The sequence below is a fragment of the Saccopteryx bilineata genome, chromosome 3, assembly GCF_036850765.1.
Source record: "Saccopteryx bilineata isolate mSacBil1 chromosome 3, mSacBil1_pri_phased_curated, whole genome shotgun sequence".
NCBI lineage: Eukaryota > Metazoa > Chordata > Mammalia > Chiroptera > Emballonuridae > Saccopteryx > Saccopteryx bilineata.
The window spans coordinates 239,513,610-239,530,956 of record NC_089492.1 but is presented as its reverse complement, the minus strand read 5'-3'; the positions used below and the strand labels follow the sequence as shown (position 1 = coordinate 239,530,956).

At 34.7% G+C, this 17,347-nt stretch overlaps 1 protein-coding gene across 12 annotated transcripts in view; it reads right to left on the bottom strand.

Annotated features, from left to right (window-relative positions):
• The window catches only part of DOCK7 (dedicator of cytokinesis 7), a 254,205-nt gene that overhangs the window by 5,948 nt on the left and 230,910 nt on the right, over nt 1–17,347 (bottom strand). For 7 of the 12 annotated variants that reach the window (XM_066269012.1, XM_066269017.1, XM_066269020.1 and 4 more), the window contains 8 exons: nt 16,163–16,306; nt 13,436–13,567; nt 11,861–11,875; nt 5,309–5,434; nt 2,965–3,054; nt 2,609–2,845; nt 2,120–2,263; nt 862–968 (listed from right to left, as the gene is read on the bottom strand). In XM_066269012.1, the coding sequence (XP_066125109.1) occupies nt 862–968; nt 2,120–2,263; nt 2,609–2,845; nt 2,965–3,054; nt 5,309–5,434; nt 11,861–11,875; nt 13,436–13,567; nt 16,163–16,306 (995 nt within the window). Of the gene's footprint in view, nt 1–861; nt 969–2,119; nt 2,264–2,608; nt 2,846–2,964; nt 3,055–5,308; nt 5,444–11,860; nt 11,876–13,435; nt 13,568–16,162; nt 16,307–17,347 lie in introns of all 12 variants that reach the window. The other 5 variants (XM_066269013.1, XM_066269019.1, XM_066269022.1 and 2 more) reach the window with 2 other exon arrangements.

The following is a 17,347-nucleotide window of genomic DNA, read 5'->3' as shown; positions in this document are numbered from 1 at the left end:
GCAGGAGTCTGTCTCTCTGCTTCCCCGCTTCTCACTTCAGAAAAAAAAATGAGTCTGACCAGGTGGTGATGCAGTGGATAGTGCGTCGGACTGGGATGCAGAGGCCCCAGGTTCGAGACCCCGAGGTCACCAGCTTGAGCGCAGGCTTGTCTGGTTTGAGCAAAGCTCTCTAGCTTGGACCCAAGGTCACTGGCTCAAGCAAGGGGTTACTTGGTCTGCTGAAGGCCCACAGTCAAGGCACATATGAGAAAGCAATCAATGAACAACTAAGGTGTCGCAACGAAAAACTAATGATTGATGCTTCTCATCTCTCTCTGTTCCTGTCTGTCTGTCCCTATCTATCCCTCTCTCTCTGTTTCTGTAAAATAAATAAATAAAATAAATGAAAAAAAGAAAAGAAGACTCAAACTGAAGAGCTAAATAACCTAAACAGAACAATAAACTTGAAGTATAAGAAAATAAAAATATGATAGCTCTATATCAATAAATGCAAAAGTTGGTTCTTTAAAAAAAACAGACTAAGCACTGTCAAGATTAAATAAGACAAGTAAGTTTGGCAATATTATCATGGAAAATACATAAAATTCAAATGAATTTCTGTATACCAATAAACAACATAATTTTAAAAGATATCATTAATAAAAACATAAAAGTATTAAATAGCAAGGAATAAATCAAAAGATACAAAAGGCCTCTACAGAAAATTAAAATAATATCATGAAAATATTGAAAAGATCTAGGTAAATGAAGAAATACACGAACAATTTCCACTGTGAGCCACTATTCTGTATTTTCTCTTGTTTTACACTATTGTTTTGGAAAGTCTCAATTTAAAGATCTTACATAGGAAGCCTTGAATACCTTTTAGTAAAATCTTTGAAGCAGAGTCGCAGTTTATTATGATGTCTGAAGAGTTTTGGGTCACTGGGTATTTCAGATAAGAAAACCTGGGCAACTTCCAAAGGCCCCTGTAAAATGAGAAAACCGGAGTGTATTTTATATTCTCTAAAATCATGAGATGGACATTACCTGAATGATTTTTCTTAGCACTGAGATGGCTGCATTTAAGCTAATGCATATGTCTATGCCTATATTAAAACTCACAGACAGATTCTGGTAATATGATCTTGGTTTTTCTTAAAGTCAAATCATGTTCTTGCCTACTGCATTTGCCTACTTCATTTTTCAAAGAGTAGAAGCTCAAGGATTGACTATTGTATTCATTAATGCATTTTGCCTTGTAGTTTTTACATTCTTTAATTCATCCTCAATGTGAAGGTTGTCAGGCTACTGGCAATCAAGTGGTAATCCTAAATATTAGACTTGATTTCCTGAAACATTCCCTCAGTATCCCAGATGAGTTGCCAACACTGTACATTAAAGAAGATAATCTCTTGCAAGTTATATTATTTGCAAGTAAAACCTCTAACATGTATGTTTTAGCAGGCAAAGGTTTTAAAGTGTTTGCTTCAGTTATGGTAGGGGATTATTTTGGCTTTGTGCCTTTAACCTAAAAAATAGGCTAAGACATATTATGTGGTATTGTATTTAAAACCTGTCTGGATTTTGTCTTATCCTAGAATATTGATTAATCATCAGCAAAAAGATAATGGGGATGCCTTCTAATTTACATATGACAAATCAAGAGTAATATTTTTGTGTACATGTATTATTAAAATTTTCAAAATGATTCCATATTCCTTATTTACTCCTTACAGTTCACTGCAGAAGTCTGGAGAAAATAACATCAGGGAGTATCTAGGAGTAGGCATTCACATGCAGCTATATAGCTCTGGAAATGAACCTTCTTTTTTAGAGCACTTTTTTTCAGTACAAGCTTTTAAAGGAAAGGCTACTGTAAGTGAAGCAATGCCTTCTTAATGGAATATTCAATGCAGAAAAACATAAGCAGCATAGAAAGTAGGAGTGAAAACCTTAACAATTAAAATTAAACTAAAAATTTTTAAATTTTACTTTTATTTATACTTTCTCTGTCTTTTGCAATCAGTTCTAACATACATCTTTTTCTCTTGATTTGGCACTTGCGATATTTGTAAAATATAATAAAATCATTCAAAATTCCATTTATAACTTAAACAGCACCACAGAATGCACTAACCTGATTCACAGTTGTGCCTACAGATCCCTGGAGTACCATCTGGAGCATTTTGGGATCTGCAGGATCTTGATGTGTTGCAAATGCCAACTCCTGTGTCTTTTTCTGCATGTCTTCAATAGCAACTTCAATTGGCGTTAAGATGATCTGGATGAAATAACATCTATTAGGCCAGTATACTAAATAGAAAACTATTTAATGAGCTTTATGTATAACCAATTAAAAAAGAAAAAGGGTGGAGACCAATTGCAAACTGTCATCTAACAATAAAATTCCAAATTAGATGCCTTAATGAAAAACAAATTAACTTTTTAAAGTAAAAGCTGAAGGTGACCTAGGAACTTAGAAAAGAAGGCTAAAGTTAATGACTTAAAATGAGTAAAGTTTAGTATGTTACCATGTGAGAGGTGGTACATAATGGTACATCTACATTGTTCTCACATGGCTCTGATGTGTTTATTTCACTAACTGTTTCCCCATTTGTGAACTTACCTCCTCTTTGTGAGTAACATTGACCCGTGTCTTAATATAAGGAAAAGCATGAGAAGTGGTCAGAATGGTCTTCCGTTTGAACTGCTCATGAAGTTCTCCATGGGCACGACCATCTAAAGTGAAGGGTGTACAGTACATGAAACGGCGAAGATTATAGTTTTTGTCAAAATATGTGATTCTGTCCTTCATCTCATATGTATCAAAGTATGGCTCCACGTAGGTAATCTGAATATATGCCTGGGAAAGGAAAAAGTCCTTCATTTTCTTACTGTTAAATTATCCTTCAGTCTTTCTCCAACAAAATCATTGGGTCTCAAAGATATGCCTATGTGTCATTACAGTCTAATCAACCATACCTTGTTAGGATCTAATTTACACTTGTCTACAGGATTGGAATCCTTGATTACTTCAACCACATCCTCTCCAAATCTCTCTCCATAAAATCCCTACAATAAAGAAAAAGAAATCTTTTACATGAAGATAACAGTATTAGAGAATATAGAGAAGACCTTTGAGGAAGACTCCTGAGCAAAATGAGGCCATTTAGTAAATTTTTTTACAACCATGTTAATAATTACAAAGTGAATTATATTTAGCCTACAAATTAGCCCAGTCTCAGTCCATATTTATTTGATATTATCCCCATCAACTTACTTTAAATAACACAAAGTAGAAGAAAACAACAATTTTATTCAATAAAAATACAGGATTCTACAGGAGGTCCTCAAGAAAAACAAAGAGGGAACAGAAAGCACAGACAAATGAAACTCAGTATCTTTGATGTATAGGATCTTTTATTGTGTTTGATGTGGCCTGATTTCTTGCAGCCATGGGTCAATGAACAAGCATGCATTTTTATGAATGCAATGTTCCAGAATTTTCAAATAAAAGCACTAACCTGTTGAAGTTTTATATAGGTTTAGATTTTGAAAAGGCAACCCTGAGTCAAGAATTTAGTGCCTTTCCCATATGACAGTGAGTAGCAGCATGGGCAATGAATGGAGCTGTGCAAAAGGAAAAATTAAATCTGAATCTTCAAAGGAGAAATCCTACTCTTACCTCAAAGATAATTTTTATGATTAAGTTGAAGAAATACTGTCTCAGCCTGACCTGGTGGTAGTACAGTGTCAACCTGGGATGCTGAGGACCCAGGTTCGAAACCACAAGGTCACTGGCTTCAGTGGAGGCTCATCTGGCTTGAGCACGGGGTTGCTGGCTTGAGTGTGGGATCATAGACATGGCCCTCTGGTTGCTGGCTTGAACCCAAAGGTCACTGGCTTGAAGCCCAAGGTTGCTGGCTTGAGCAAGAGGTCACTGGCTCAGCTGGATCTCCCCAGTCAATGAACATATGAGAAAGCAATCAATGAACAACTAAGGTGCCACAACTATGAGCTGATGCTTCTCATCTCTCTCCCTTTCTGTCTGTCCCTCTCTATCTCTTGCTAAAAAAAAAAAAAAAATGCTGTCTCAGAAATACTGTTGCAATTACTATTTCCCCAGATTTACTTATCCTCTTGAAAAACAAAATGTCATAGTTTAAGCCAATCTATGGAAATAGAGCCCAGTAAAGTCAGGAAGAAGAATAAAATATTCAAGAAATTAACATCAGCTCTGGCCGGTTGGCTCAGGTAGTGTTGGCCTGGCATGTGAATGTCCTGGGTTCAATTCCCGGTCAGGGCACACAGGAGAATCGACCATCTGCTTCTCAACCCCTTCTCTGCCTCTCTTCCTGTCCTGCAGCCATGGCTTGATTGGTTCAAGTGCATTAGCCCTGAGTGCTGAAGATGGCTCTGTGGGGCCTACACCTCAGGTGCTAAAAATAGCTCGGTTGTGGGCACTGGCCCAAAATGGGGGGGGGTGCCAGGTGGATTCCCATCGGGGCATATGCAGGAGTCTGTCCATCTCTCCTCTCACTTGGAAAAATAAAAAATAAAATAAGAAAAGAACAGAAAAAGAAAAAGAAATTAACATTAGCTAAAAATAAAAGGAAGCCTAGAGCAGTGCTTCTCAAACAAGATCATCTGGGGATCTTGTTAAAATGCAGAATTTGATTCAGAGGGTCTGGGATAGGGCCTAAGATTCTGTACTTCAGTCTCCCTGGTGATGCCACTGCTTCTGATCCCTGACCCATACTCTGAGTGAAAAGAATAGAAAAATGTTGGAGAGGATAACTAAAGCGGAAATGACTGGTTAGCTTTCAAAGTATGAAAATTAATCACGGTGAAAATTAAAAAAACTTTAAAAGTTAAGGAATCTTAAGAAATCTTTTCAAGGTGTGATTTCAGGCTTCTAAGTTCTAAAGATATCTCACTGGAAATCACTTCAGCCAAAGAGATAAAGCTCTTGGGTCAGAAAATTCTTGGAGTTCTGGTTCTATCATTAGTTGTGACTTGATTCCTTATGCCTTTTTCTATAAAATGTGGACAATATTATATACATTTCTCTATAAATCAAAGTAATTCTGAAGAGTATAAGGATTTCTAAAATTTGTATGAAAAAAGTCTCAAGAAAATAAAGTTAGTATTATTTTACTGTTGCCATAAAAGATTTGAAAGACTAGAAAGAGTATTATTGTACTTATCAAAATTGCTTATACGCTACAGGAATAGTTTATTTGGCAGGATTTGGATTATTAAATGATTAGATCTGCATATGACTGCAAATTAAAGATGACATTTTATGACCCGCCACAGCATTCACCTCCAATCTGTGAGATATCTCTGCAAGTTTGGTTATTGCAGGCTCCTTGTACACAAATTCCTGTTCATCCAAGTCCCCGAACTTGGTTCCATAAAAACCAACACGAAAATAGGTGCCAAACATCCGCTTACCATCCTAGGTTTAGGAAAATAAAGAAACTTTAATATAAAGTCTTTTTGTTTTTCACAACTGTTTAGATTATTATTATATAAGATTCCCGGGACATTGAAAAAAATTTTAATTCAAAATTACAATATTTTGTTTTTTCTCAAATAAAGGTTAAAACCAAAGCAAATAATCATTCTTTCATTATTTCTAACAAATAACATTATGAAACTGGACTTTCACCAAGTGAATAAATCAGATATGGTTATAAGCTTTTACGGTTTGTACCAAGAGACTACCTTACATTGCTTTATGTTTTAAGTCCATGCATTTGAAATAAATTCACTTAATTTCCTTATCACAAGAAAAGATGGTTGGTATAACATGAACGGTGTCTTAACTGTCCTGAAATTACAACATACTACATAAAAACACTAATACTTTTAGTTAACTTTATATAATCTCTTGACATATATTAAATCAGATCATAAAAGTAGGAGCCAAGTATAGCACCCGGCACAGAGCAGACAATCAATAAATGTTAGGACCATCCAGAAGCACTAGAGCAAAAATTTATAAACAGTATCCCTGTGCTGATGAACATATTTTTATTTGGATGAGTAACTAAAAATGGAATAGAAAGGAGGAAATATAAGATTGAAAGATAAAAGAAAAATAAATCTAGAGGAGTTGGTTACCCTACACTCCCCAAATCACCCACTACATACAATAACCACCCACTACATACAATAACCACCCACTACATACATTAACCACATATTCATTTCAAGTATAAAATACATTAAGGTCACTTTTACATAGTGCATTTGGAAACAAATCCCTTCAATAAAGATAAAATAATTAGAAGCTTTTATGCAATTTTTTTCAGTTTAGATACAGAGATATTTCAGAAGGAATTTGTGATGGCTCTTACATACACAGACATACACATAAGTCTGTCCTATACTTATTTTTCTTATATTGAGTTCTTATTAAAAAGGCAAAAGGGCACATAACATGTGAAATAAGTCACAAATGTCACAGATAATCAAGTAAAATAAGAAACTGATTCTTAATTTACCAGTTTTATAATACAAAAAAAAAAAAATGCAGTGACTATAATAAATACCACACATTTTGTCCAGAAGAATTAAATTTTTAAAATATTCTCTGGAGCTAAGAAAAAAAAAAACTTGAAGTTTCTAATTTAATTTTTTTTCACAAGTAATTTATTTAAAAATTTAACAGACCTAAAAAATGAACTGATCTCGATAGCAAAGGAAATCGTTTTAGACAGATTAAATGTAGTCAACCAAAATCCTAATTAAAACCATCAACATGCCAATGGAACAATGTAATAATAGCAAATTTGACATAATCAAGAAATGAGGATAGAACTGCATGGAAAATAAAATTGAGAAAACTAATGATCTGTGATAATGTTATTTTTCAAAAGTGTCATATAAATATTGCTATAAATATTAAAATCTTGTTTATTCTGGCTGTGACTCCTCTCAGTTGCTTTCAATTTAAAACATTATTTCCAATCTTCAATATTGTGGCCTCTTGAATAGTTGAAGACAGCAATTACAATTTATTTCCTTTAGTGAGATTTCCCAGTTCTCAATCCCCTTCACATGACAGTAACCACCATCCTGTTTGCATTCTGTTTGTGTTTCAGTGCCATCTTGTAAAGTGTGTTATGTTTGCTCTGCTCTGATCTGATCTGTAAGGCTCACTGCCTCCCTGGATCTGGACTTGTATTTTATTAATGCACCTTACAACTGTTGAGCAGCCATTTAAAACTATTTAGTTTCCATACTAACATTCAGTTCAAGGAAAGACCCTGAGTGCGTATGTTGTGTTAGCCACTATTCATCAGTAACAGGAATAAAATAAGATTTGGCTCCACAAATGAGTAAAATATATATATATATTTAAAAAATTACAATACAAAAGGTTGTATGTGATAATTTAAAAAGTTATACTAAGAAATATTAATCCCAATGGAGCCAGATCACAAAAGGGGTAATTTACAGAAAGGATTCTACAACTCAAAGAAAGAACAATGGATGTGGGAGGAAAAGATTTCGCTACAGAGAAAGAGGGAAAGGGGGAAAAGAAAAGGTCATGAAACAATGTAAGGGAAACCACACATTCACATATTTGAGTGCCTACTATGTGTCAGCAAACTGCTGTAGACATTTGTGATAAATTAATGAACAAGAGACAAAGAGGATGATCCAAATAGATGTCATCAATAAGGTGATATCTGAGCAAAGATATGAAGGAAGTGAGAGTATTTCATGTGGATCTCTGGTGAAACTGAGTTCCAGGCAGAGGAAAGAGCCAGTGCAAAGCTCTGAAGCAGGAGCCTACCTAATGTGTTCAGAGAGCAGGACTGTGGTGGCCAGTGTGACTGATGCAGACTAAGGGGTAAGATCCAAGAGGTAACTATATGCAGTTACTGGAATTGAAAACAAATGTATGGATGGTAAAGTGGGGAGCAGCAGGGAAAGGAAAGTTAAGAGTCTTAGTAAATTTATTTTCAACTTAGAGTTCTCAAGTGTCAAACCACTGACACTATCAAGTTCATGAAAACATTACACATAGCTTCATCTTCAGGAAAAACATCACTTCATCTTTCCTTTCTCTTCCAAGTTTTGGACCACAGGATGATATGTGTTTTCCCTTTGAATTTTTAAAAAAATCTTTCTTTCTTGTAATCTAGCATATGTCATTACAATATTATCTTCCTTTATTGTTATGAATTCTTCTTGAACTTCCCATCATCCCACACTTCAACTTATTCTTCCTTAGCAGTTCTACTTACTGATTCCACAATCTTATGGGTGATGACAGACAAGGAAATCCATCTACTGATCTATCCATGTCTCTAATGGTTGCAATCTCTTATGACAAATATATCTTAAATCTGTTCTAGTATTTTTAATCTGTATTTTGTGAGACACATTCTGTTGGGCTGGTTATGTTTAAACAATGATATCGCTTCTATAACTTCTTTTATTGTCACCCAATTGTCTTCCATTATGCTTCCTTCAGGTTAATTGATTCCCATATAAGCATACCAGTAGTTCACACAGTGGTAATTCCCTTCCCTTCGGTTAGAGCTATCCTCTTAAAGAACACATACACTTTTATCAATTTAGAAACAGATCTCAATGTGGGAATATAACACCTTTTAGGTTTTATTAAACCAGACTGTGTTCAGAATCCAAGTAATAATAATGATAATGATAAGTATAGTAATAACAACAGTAATAATAATCTCCAACATTTTTTGAGTACTTAGTATGTGTTAGACCCTGGCTATCCATGTTACATGCATTATGTCAATTCTTATCACAACTCTGGGATAGGTACCATTATTTCCCCCCTTATTTTAGGATAAGGAAAAGTAACTTGCCCAAGGTCACGCTTGGGAACTACACTTTGGTGGAGCTGAGCTTTAAATCCCAATATATTTGACACCTTAACCCAAGTTCTTAATTAGGTTATCTAATCCCCATACTCTATATACTGTATATAACACTAGGACATAAGTATATATGTATACCATCTTACACTTCTCTGATGTCTTCCTTGAGAATTTCCTTGAGTAATTATGTGGTACCTCTCCCCCTGTGTTTTATCTTCCTCTCTCACAAAACTTGTCCTCTACTGTGAATACAAACTTTCTACTTCTGAATACAACAGATCACTATTCAGATAAATATAAAGAGATAAACGTATCTTTTGAAAATATAATATGCACACAATATGAGGTTATAAAAAAATACAGAAATTTAACATTTTTTTGGAAAAATAATTTAAAATGCAATCATAAATGATTAAAGTATATTTTATTTCCTATTGTTTTAAAAACTGGACTTGAGAGAAGAAAAAGTAACAGTGAACAGTAAACAGCTATCAAGGTATTGAGACTGGCACAGCAGACTAACAGCCACCGTGATTCAAGAAGGGCTTGTGATTTGTTATTTCACATGGTAAATACTTTACTAATTGCTAAGTGTCAAGTTTTAGAGTTATCTTTTACACACTCACATAAACCCACATACATATCCCCAAAAAGCTTTACCAACCCAAATAATTTGTACCAAATCAAGAAGCATAATGAAAAATAAAACACATTGCTAATATATAAGCCCAGAAGGCTTTTTCTTTAAAGTCAACAAGTCATTCTACAATGTATAAATTATTCTTATTGAATTTCAAGCCAGTGAGAGTTCTTTGAGAATACCAAGAAATTAGCTAGAAAACATAGTTTTTTAGAAAAAATGAAATTATTGAAGTTTTCCAAGTCAAATAGAAAATATTCACAAGATAGGAACTTACCACAATAGACAATAGTAAAAGTAGGGAGTGGGGTCAGCAACCAGGGGCAAGAGAGAAGAGAAAACAGAAAGCATTTTAATTAGGGAAATTTCAAAACAACTAAGCAGCAAATGGTAGCAAACACATTTTTAAAATGCAAGCATCCATTTAAGTTTTACAAGGAAAAAGCAAAAAACAAGCGTGCAACAATTTTAGAAGCTACAAAGCTAAAGGTCCAGTGAAAGGTCAAGTGACAAGATATCAACAAAAAAATAAAGTCTGTGTGACTTTTACCATGCAATAAACATGATGACAGAATGATATTAATGTCATAACCAGTGAAAATTATACCTTTCAGGGGTCGATTTAGCATCAAGCAAACTGATAATAAACTGCTCAGAGGTTTCCATACATCTTTTGTGCTTACTTTTCAGCTAACTCCATTTCACGATAGAAAATCCATAAGGAACTTTATCACTCGCAGATAACCACGGCAAGTCTCTTTATGTGTGTCTTGAAACACAGAAATGAGGGTCTATGCTCAGGTATTATTCTGTGCTAGGTATTAATACGGTCATGTACATTTTAGCTGGAGAATTAAGGTAGATGTAAAAGTACAAAAGCGAAAGGTGGGAACCAATTCAGAAATGGAAGAAAATGCAGTAGTAACACTTATTCCTAAGGTTTTCTAATTGGGACCCCAAACAAGGACTGCAATGTAAAACCAAACAGAAAGCCTACGCTGTTTAGTCAAGATAAACTTGACTACCAAGTGAGAGGCAAAGCAGACAACTTCAAAAATACATCTAGCTTTAAATAAATCTAATTTATTAATACCTAGCTTTACCTCATCAAAATAAATTAGAACCGATTTTATAGAATTTCTTCCTTTACAGAAGAATTTAAAACAATGGCAAACAATTTCTTCCTGGCATTTTCTAGGTAAGATTGATTTACATATAACTTTTCATGAGTCTAACCACTTCCTACATAAAAGGAAGCACACATAGCCTGATCAGGCAGTGGCACAATGGATAGAGCATTGGCCTGGGATGCAGAAGACCCAGGTTTGAAACCCGGAGCTCACCAGCTTGAGCATGGGCTCATCTGGCTTGAGCGCAGGCGAGGTCACTGGTTTGAGCATGGGATTATAGACATGACCCCATGGTTGCTGGCTTGAGCCCAAAGGTCACTGGCTTGAGACCAAGGTTGCTGGCTTGAGCAAGGGGTCACTTGCTCCCTGGTCAAGGCACATATGAGAAAGCAATCAACGAACAACTAAGGTGCCACAACAAAGAATTAAGGCTTCTCATCTCTCCCTTCATGTCTGTCTGTCTGTCTCTTTTTGACTAAAGAAAAAAAAAGCACACATAGTTTTCATTAAACACTAATTATCAAATTCTGTCAGAATATGAGGTCAAATTAAATTTTAAGTTCTAACAACCTCTTTATCCCTCCTCCCAACAATATTAAAATGACAAACATGAATTTCTTTCCTTAGTAGTGCTTATACTCAAGGTGAAGTGAGTCAAAATCAAATTAACATATTCTTCCATCAATTCTAAGATGCACATCTTTTTCGTCCACATTTTAATATCTCTGTAGTTGGCATTCATTTTTCAACTGAGAGGTGGTTATGGGTTTAATACACAGGTTTCTTTTTTCTTTCTTAAATGCATATAGAATAGTGGGATGGCATCTAAGATCAGATGACATACAGTATTTTCTATTTACACCTCTGAGCAATAACACATAAATCGACCTCTGTAAAATGAGGTGGAAAAATATGGTTAAAAAAAAGAAATCTGTGTGTAAATGTTGATGAAAGAAAATGCTTCAAAGGATAAAAACAAACTAAAGTGATGACAAAGTGGCTCATTTACCAAAGAATTTCATTAGTATAACATGGATTTCCATGCACTGCCTACACTTCTTAATTAATAAATTAAAAAATAACTTATGGTATTCTAACAACATTTCTTTGGTTAATGAATTCGGTTGATAGCAGATAGCAACAGAATGCCCACAGCTAGCACATGTGGGCAAAGCATTGGCATAAGATCTAATCAAATCAATCTATTAGTGTCTTTATCTAACTAAAACATTACCTACCTCCCAGCCAGTACTCTGTATAATAAAAAGTAAAAAAGGGCAGGTCATAAAAAAAAACTGTTTAAAAAGAACAAAAAAAAAAAGGCCAAAGGAAATTCAGTAGTTGTAAAGGTACCATATATCATAAATTCTTCTCCACAAATAGAAGACAATAGGATATTTTTAAACACCATATTCTTTCACTTTTTAGACCTCTGATAATTTTACACATTGCTTCTTCAAAACCTAATAGCTAAAATTTCACCTTTTATAAACCCTAAAGGTGAAAGTACATATTTTGGGGAAAGAAAGCCAACTGCTTGCTCCATTTGTGTGTCTAAATTAGAGCTCTAACTAAACTCAGCTGAACCTCATTCAACTACCCAAAGTAAACTGGAATAGAAATTGCAATTTTGGTCAAATGCCTTTGGTACAAATGGACAAAAGTTTCTTGTAATGTTCCAGACCTGACCTGTATAATTTGCAGTTTACAGCTCTGGAAGCTGGGATGACGTTCCTTTGACAGTATATGTACAACTGATAATAAAAAGACCCATCATTATGATCATGAATCCTAGTAAATCTTTTGCAATTTCAATATTTTAGTAGATGCCAATAAAATTCTGGTGTAACAGTACAGCAGCCCTATTTTAAGACTGTTAAAGTTTTTACATTATACCAATTCATTTAGAATAATAGCTTAGTCCATGGCAAGAAAGAGGAGGTCAAGCTAATAGACAATGAAGTAGGACTAGTACTGAATACAAAAGCAGATATTCAGTATTCCACTTTCTTCTTAGATGAAGGCAGTAGCAGATAATAGCATAGGCAGCACAGGAAAGTGAATAGTAAAGGGGAGAAGGAGAAGGCTCAACAGGATATTTCAAGTATTTAAATGGAGCCAAGGATTTAGTTTGTGGGACATCAATTGCTAATGGTCTAAGTCATTTTTAAACCAAGCTTATTTTTATTTCTTTTGTGTGTGTAATAATATGTGGATTCCATGAACTATAAACAAGTACTGAAGTTTTTAATTGAATAAACATAAGACAATCATACTATTATAATTGAATAAACATAAGACAATCATTTTATTCATTATTTTCACATCAGAAATATATCAAAGGACGACAGAATGGAAACATCTAGGAAAAACAGTTAAGTCCAGCTGAAATCACAAAATATGGTTTAATAAACTTTCATATCACTTACTAAAAAATTAACTTAAATATAAAACATTTTGGGCAGCAAAGGATAGAAATCAATTTAAAAATCAGATTCATAATCATAACTGTGAAACAGAAACTAACTCACACTTTAAAAGAATTTAGCAACTAGTAATAATTCAAAAAATGTGAAGAAAAAAAGAAAAGCTATGTGGGAAGTTTAGAATGATCTTAACCTACTCTAGGTAAATTCATTTTTTTGGTTAATGAGCCTTGTTTTGGTCCTGAACCATCATTTTGACACTGTTGATGTGTAACCTAATTTAAATGGTCATTCTGTGAAATCCAGTTTGATACCAGTATAATGCAACATTAATGTTTTTAGATAGTTTTCTCCATTTACACTGAAGCTAGAAATTGCAATCATTACCTGATGAACAATTTTGCTGAAGGCTTCTTGAAGTTTACCATGAATTGTGGATAGTTTCTTTGCATCCCGATTAGCTTCATGAATAGGAATAAGTACTTTGTAAACCTCGTTAACTGCTTCATACATGCCAGCCTATAGGAATAATGTTATAAGATATTGCTTTCTTTTACATCAATAAGAAAGTAAACACTTATTATTTATGAATTCACAATATCTGCTAAAACAATACCACTAAAGCTTTTCCAATAGGACATAAAAACAGTACTAATTTTTAATTTTACTAAAACAATAAAAGACTTTTCCACAATGAATTGTCTCCTCTACATGAATGGATAGATACATGTATGCATGTGAGTGTGTACATTTTTTTTTCAGAGACAGAGAGTCAGAGAGAGGGATAGATAGGGACAGACAGGAACGGAGAGAAATGAGAAGCATCAATCATCAGTTTTTCACTGCGACACCTTAGTTGTTCATTGATTGCTTTCTCATATGTGCCTTGACTGTGGAGCTATAGCAGAACGAGTGATCCCTTGCTCTAGCCAGTGACCTTGGGTCCAAGCTGGTGAGCTTTGCTCAAACCAGATGAGCCCGCACTCAAGCTGGCAACCTCGGATGCTTTATCCACTGCTTCACCACCTAGTCAGGTGTGAGTGTGTACATTTAACATCACACATATATATTCATATTTATAATTCTATATAATTTGAATTGAACATTCTGCTTCTATCTACCCAGTAATTACTTCAGTAAATGTAAATGTGTGTATCTACAGAAAAATATTAGAAATCTAATTATTATATTGGTTATACAGATACACAGATAACAGCTAACCTGCGACCTGCTATAAAACTTATTTAACTTTTCCAAAATATTAAATTGGCATGGGAAATACTGGAATATCCTACAGAAAAATAACTGATCTATAACAAAACATGAGAAGGTCTTGAGCCATTAGATTTTATTTTACTAGGAGCTAGCTGGCCACTTGTTGGCCAAGGGTTGCTCAGGTTATACTCAGAGTGAGTGACGAAATGTGTTTGTACCACTATTCCATTCTCCTGTCTTTAATCATGGATTGGTGGCTGTAGTGAGGGAAGAAAGAGATGGTTTCCAAGAGTCATTAAATTCCCATTGCCTCATGAATCAGCAAACATATATTCCCTAGGAAATAGACATGTAGTTCTTAGATTTTCTAGTCAGTTCACAAGACTATGTTTAAGCAGTCATGTAGCTATAACAGTGAAACATATTTAATGCCCCACTAAGATTTTAATTAAGATTAAATAGATTAATTTAAAAAGAATGAAATTCATAATTGTTTATTTCAAAAAAATTCTGAAATATAGGCTACTGTACTACAATATAAATTCACTAGTGTGAATTATTAAAATTATAAACACATAAATTGTATATTTATTAAAATATTTCATTAATAGCAAAACACCTTTTTCCTCTGCTAGTTCAGACCAGTTATACTGACACTCAGGGAGCAGAGATCCAAGGGAAATCCCGACAGTCAAGGTTCTCAAAGACAAAAAATATAAAGTGGACCAACACCTAATATTTTGAGTCTAAGAATCATATTTTAATGAGCTGGTTCTAAGTGAAAATAATGATGATGAGGAGGATAATGGCAAACACACTATTATTATTCAGAGCCACATTACATATATTAACTCATTTAATCATAACAATATTCCTATGAGGTAGGTACTTAGATGCATAATGGGTAAGAAAAGTAAGGCACTCAAGATAGTTTGAGTAATTGGTGTCTGAACTGATTTAACTACTAAGGTGGCAGAGTTAGGATTTGAATTCTGGCTGTTGCCTTCTAAATCTATACTTCAAAGTAGGATTAAGGCCAAGAGAAGAAATAACTAAATCCCAATAACAGTACAATGGCAAAGGAGGGCAGAATTGCTTATTACCTCAAGCTACCACTCTTGCTAATGTGAACCTCACTGTCTCCTAAACCTTGGTGCTGGGACACTAAACACTCAGCAGAAAAGTCACAGAAAGTAGGTGATCCTATCACCATGGCTTAAGAAAGGGATTCGCTAGTTCTCTCTCCCTTCACTGATAAATATTCCATCTTAGATTCACATGACTACTTCAACTTTTCACATACAGATGGGGAAAGACAGGACTAGGGTTAAAGCATGGTAGAGTAGGTCTGACAAGAGATATAGGATGTATTTCAAAGTCCCTGATAAGCAAGCTCCAGGCCCCTAGCACCTACCTAAAAGGGCAAGCAATGGAATGAGTGACCATAACTCTCCTGAGTACCAAGGCCCAACACACTCAGAAAAAGATCCTCCCTTTCATCCAATTAACAAACTCTATATTGAGAGCCATGTCAGTCTACCCAAAAGGGAACTTAAATCATCTAGAGTCTTTTTGTTTTGTTTTGTTCTATTTCTTATAAAATTTAGGTTTTAGAAAATGTTTGCTGGTAAAAATTTTGTAAAAAAAAAAAAAGCTGTTGTAGATTAAGTGTTGGCCCATAAACAAGCAAATGAAAAACACTAGCAGTAACAGATTAAGATTAAAAGGGGTAAGCAATGATGAATCTAGGAAGAAAATTTGTTACTAGACAGTTCTTAAGGTGCTTAGAGAAAACCATCATAAAGAAAAAGCAGGATCATAGGCAGAGAGAATAAATATACACATCACTAGTAATTCAGAGGTCTGAAACTGGGGCAAGAGAATGAAAGAGTCACCTACCATAGAGAAAGATGCAGCTGCTTGTTCCAGCAATCCCACAAGTCCTGACTCAGTAAAGTACTTTCCAGAGCAGATACCTTCTTCATCTGGAGATACCACGTCATCTGAGACTGCAGACTCTTCTAAGACATTAGATGAAATATTCTAGGAAGAAATAAATCGACAAGCTTTGTGAAATGGAATTAATCTATTAGCATGAAAGATGTATATGAAGATGGAATTGAAGATGAAATATAGTTATCAGTTCAGGTTAAAAAAATGAGTAGTCAATGCACTGATATAAGACAAATATATCTCTACAAACTTTTTGTATTTTGAAGATAATAAAATGACACATCATTGCTAAATAATTCTGCCATCATAAAAAGTTGTGAGAAATAAAAGCTTTAAAAATCACGAGCTAAGGAAAACAGTGATAGGACACAGGATATCTAGAGACTTAAAATAGTATTTGATCTTGTCAAAACTTTCTATGAGGGAAATTAAGGTACAAAAAAATAGTCTCTTTGACTTGTCCAACATACAATGAATTAATGAAAAACTCAGGTGTAATAAAAGCCATTTACCCCATAAGATTGGGATCAGACATTATTTCTTAAAAATAAATAATACATAATTTAAATATTTTATTTTAACCTAAACATTTACAGTAGATATACACTCATTTGCCAAGATTTTAAAGTGGGTCTAAGACCTTTCCTTTGTGTATGGGTCTCTAGATTACAGCTCCATGTAATTTTTCTTCTTCTTTTTTTTTTTTTTTACAGAGAGAGAGAATCAGAGAGAGGGATAGAGAGGGACAGACAGACAGGAATGAAGAGAGATGAGAAGCATCAATCTTCAGTTTTTCGTTGCGATACCTTAGTTGTTCATTGATTGCTTTCTCATATGTGCTTTGACCGTGGGGCTACAGCAGACCAAGTAACCCCTTGCTCGAGCCAGCAACCTTAGGTCCAAACTGGTGAGCTTTGCTCAAACCAGATGAGCCCGTGCTCAAGCTGGCGACCTCGGGGTCTCGAACCTGGGTCCTCTGCATCCCAGTCCGACGCTCTATCCACTGCGCCACCGCCTGGTCAGGCCATGTAATTTTTCTTTTTTTTTATTTTAGAAAGGAGAGAGAGAGGGAGAGGGACAGAGAGAGAGAGGAGAGAAAGACCAAGAGAGAGAGAAGGGGGGGAGGAGCAG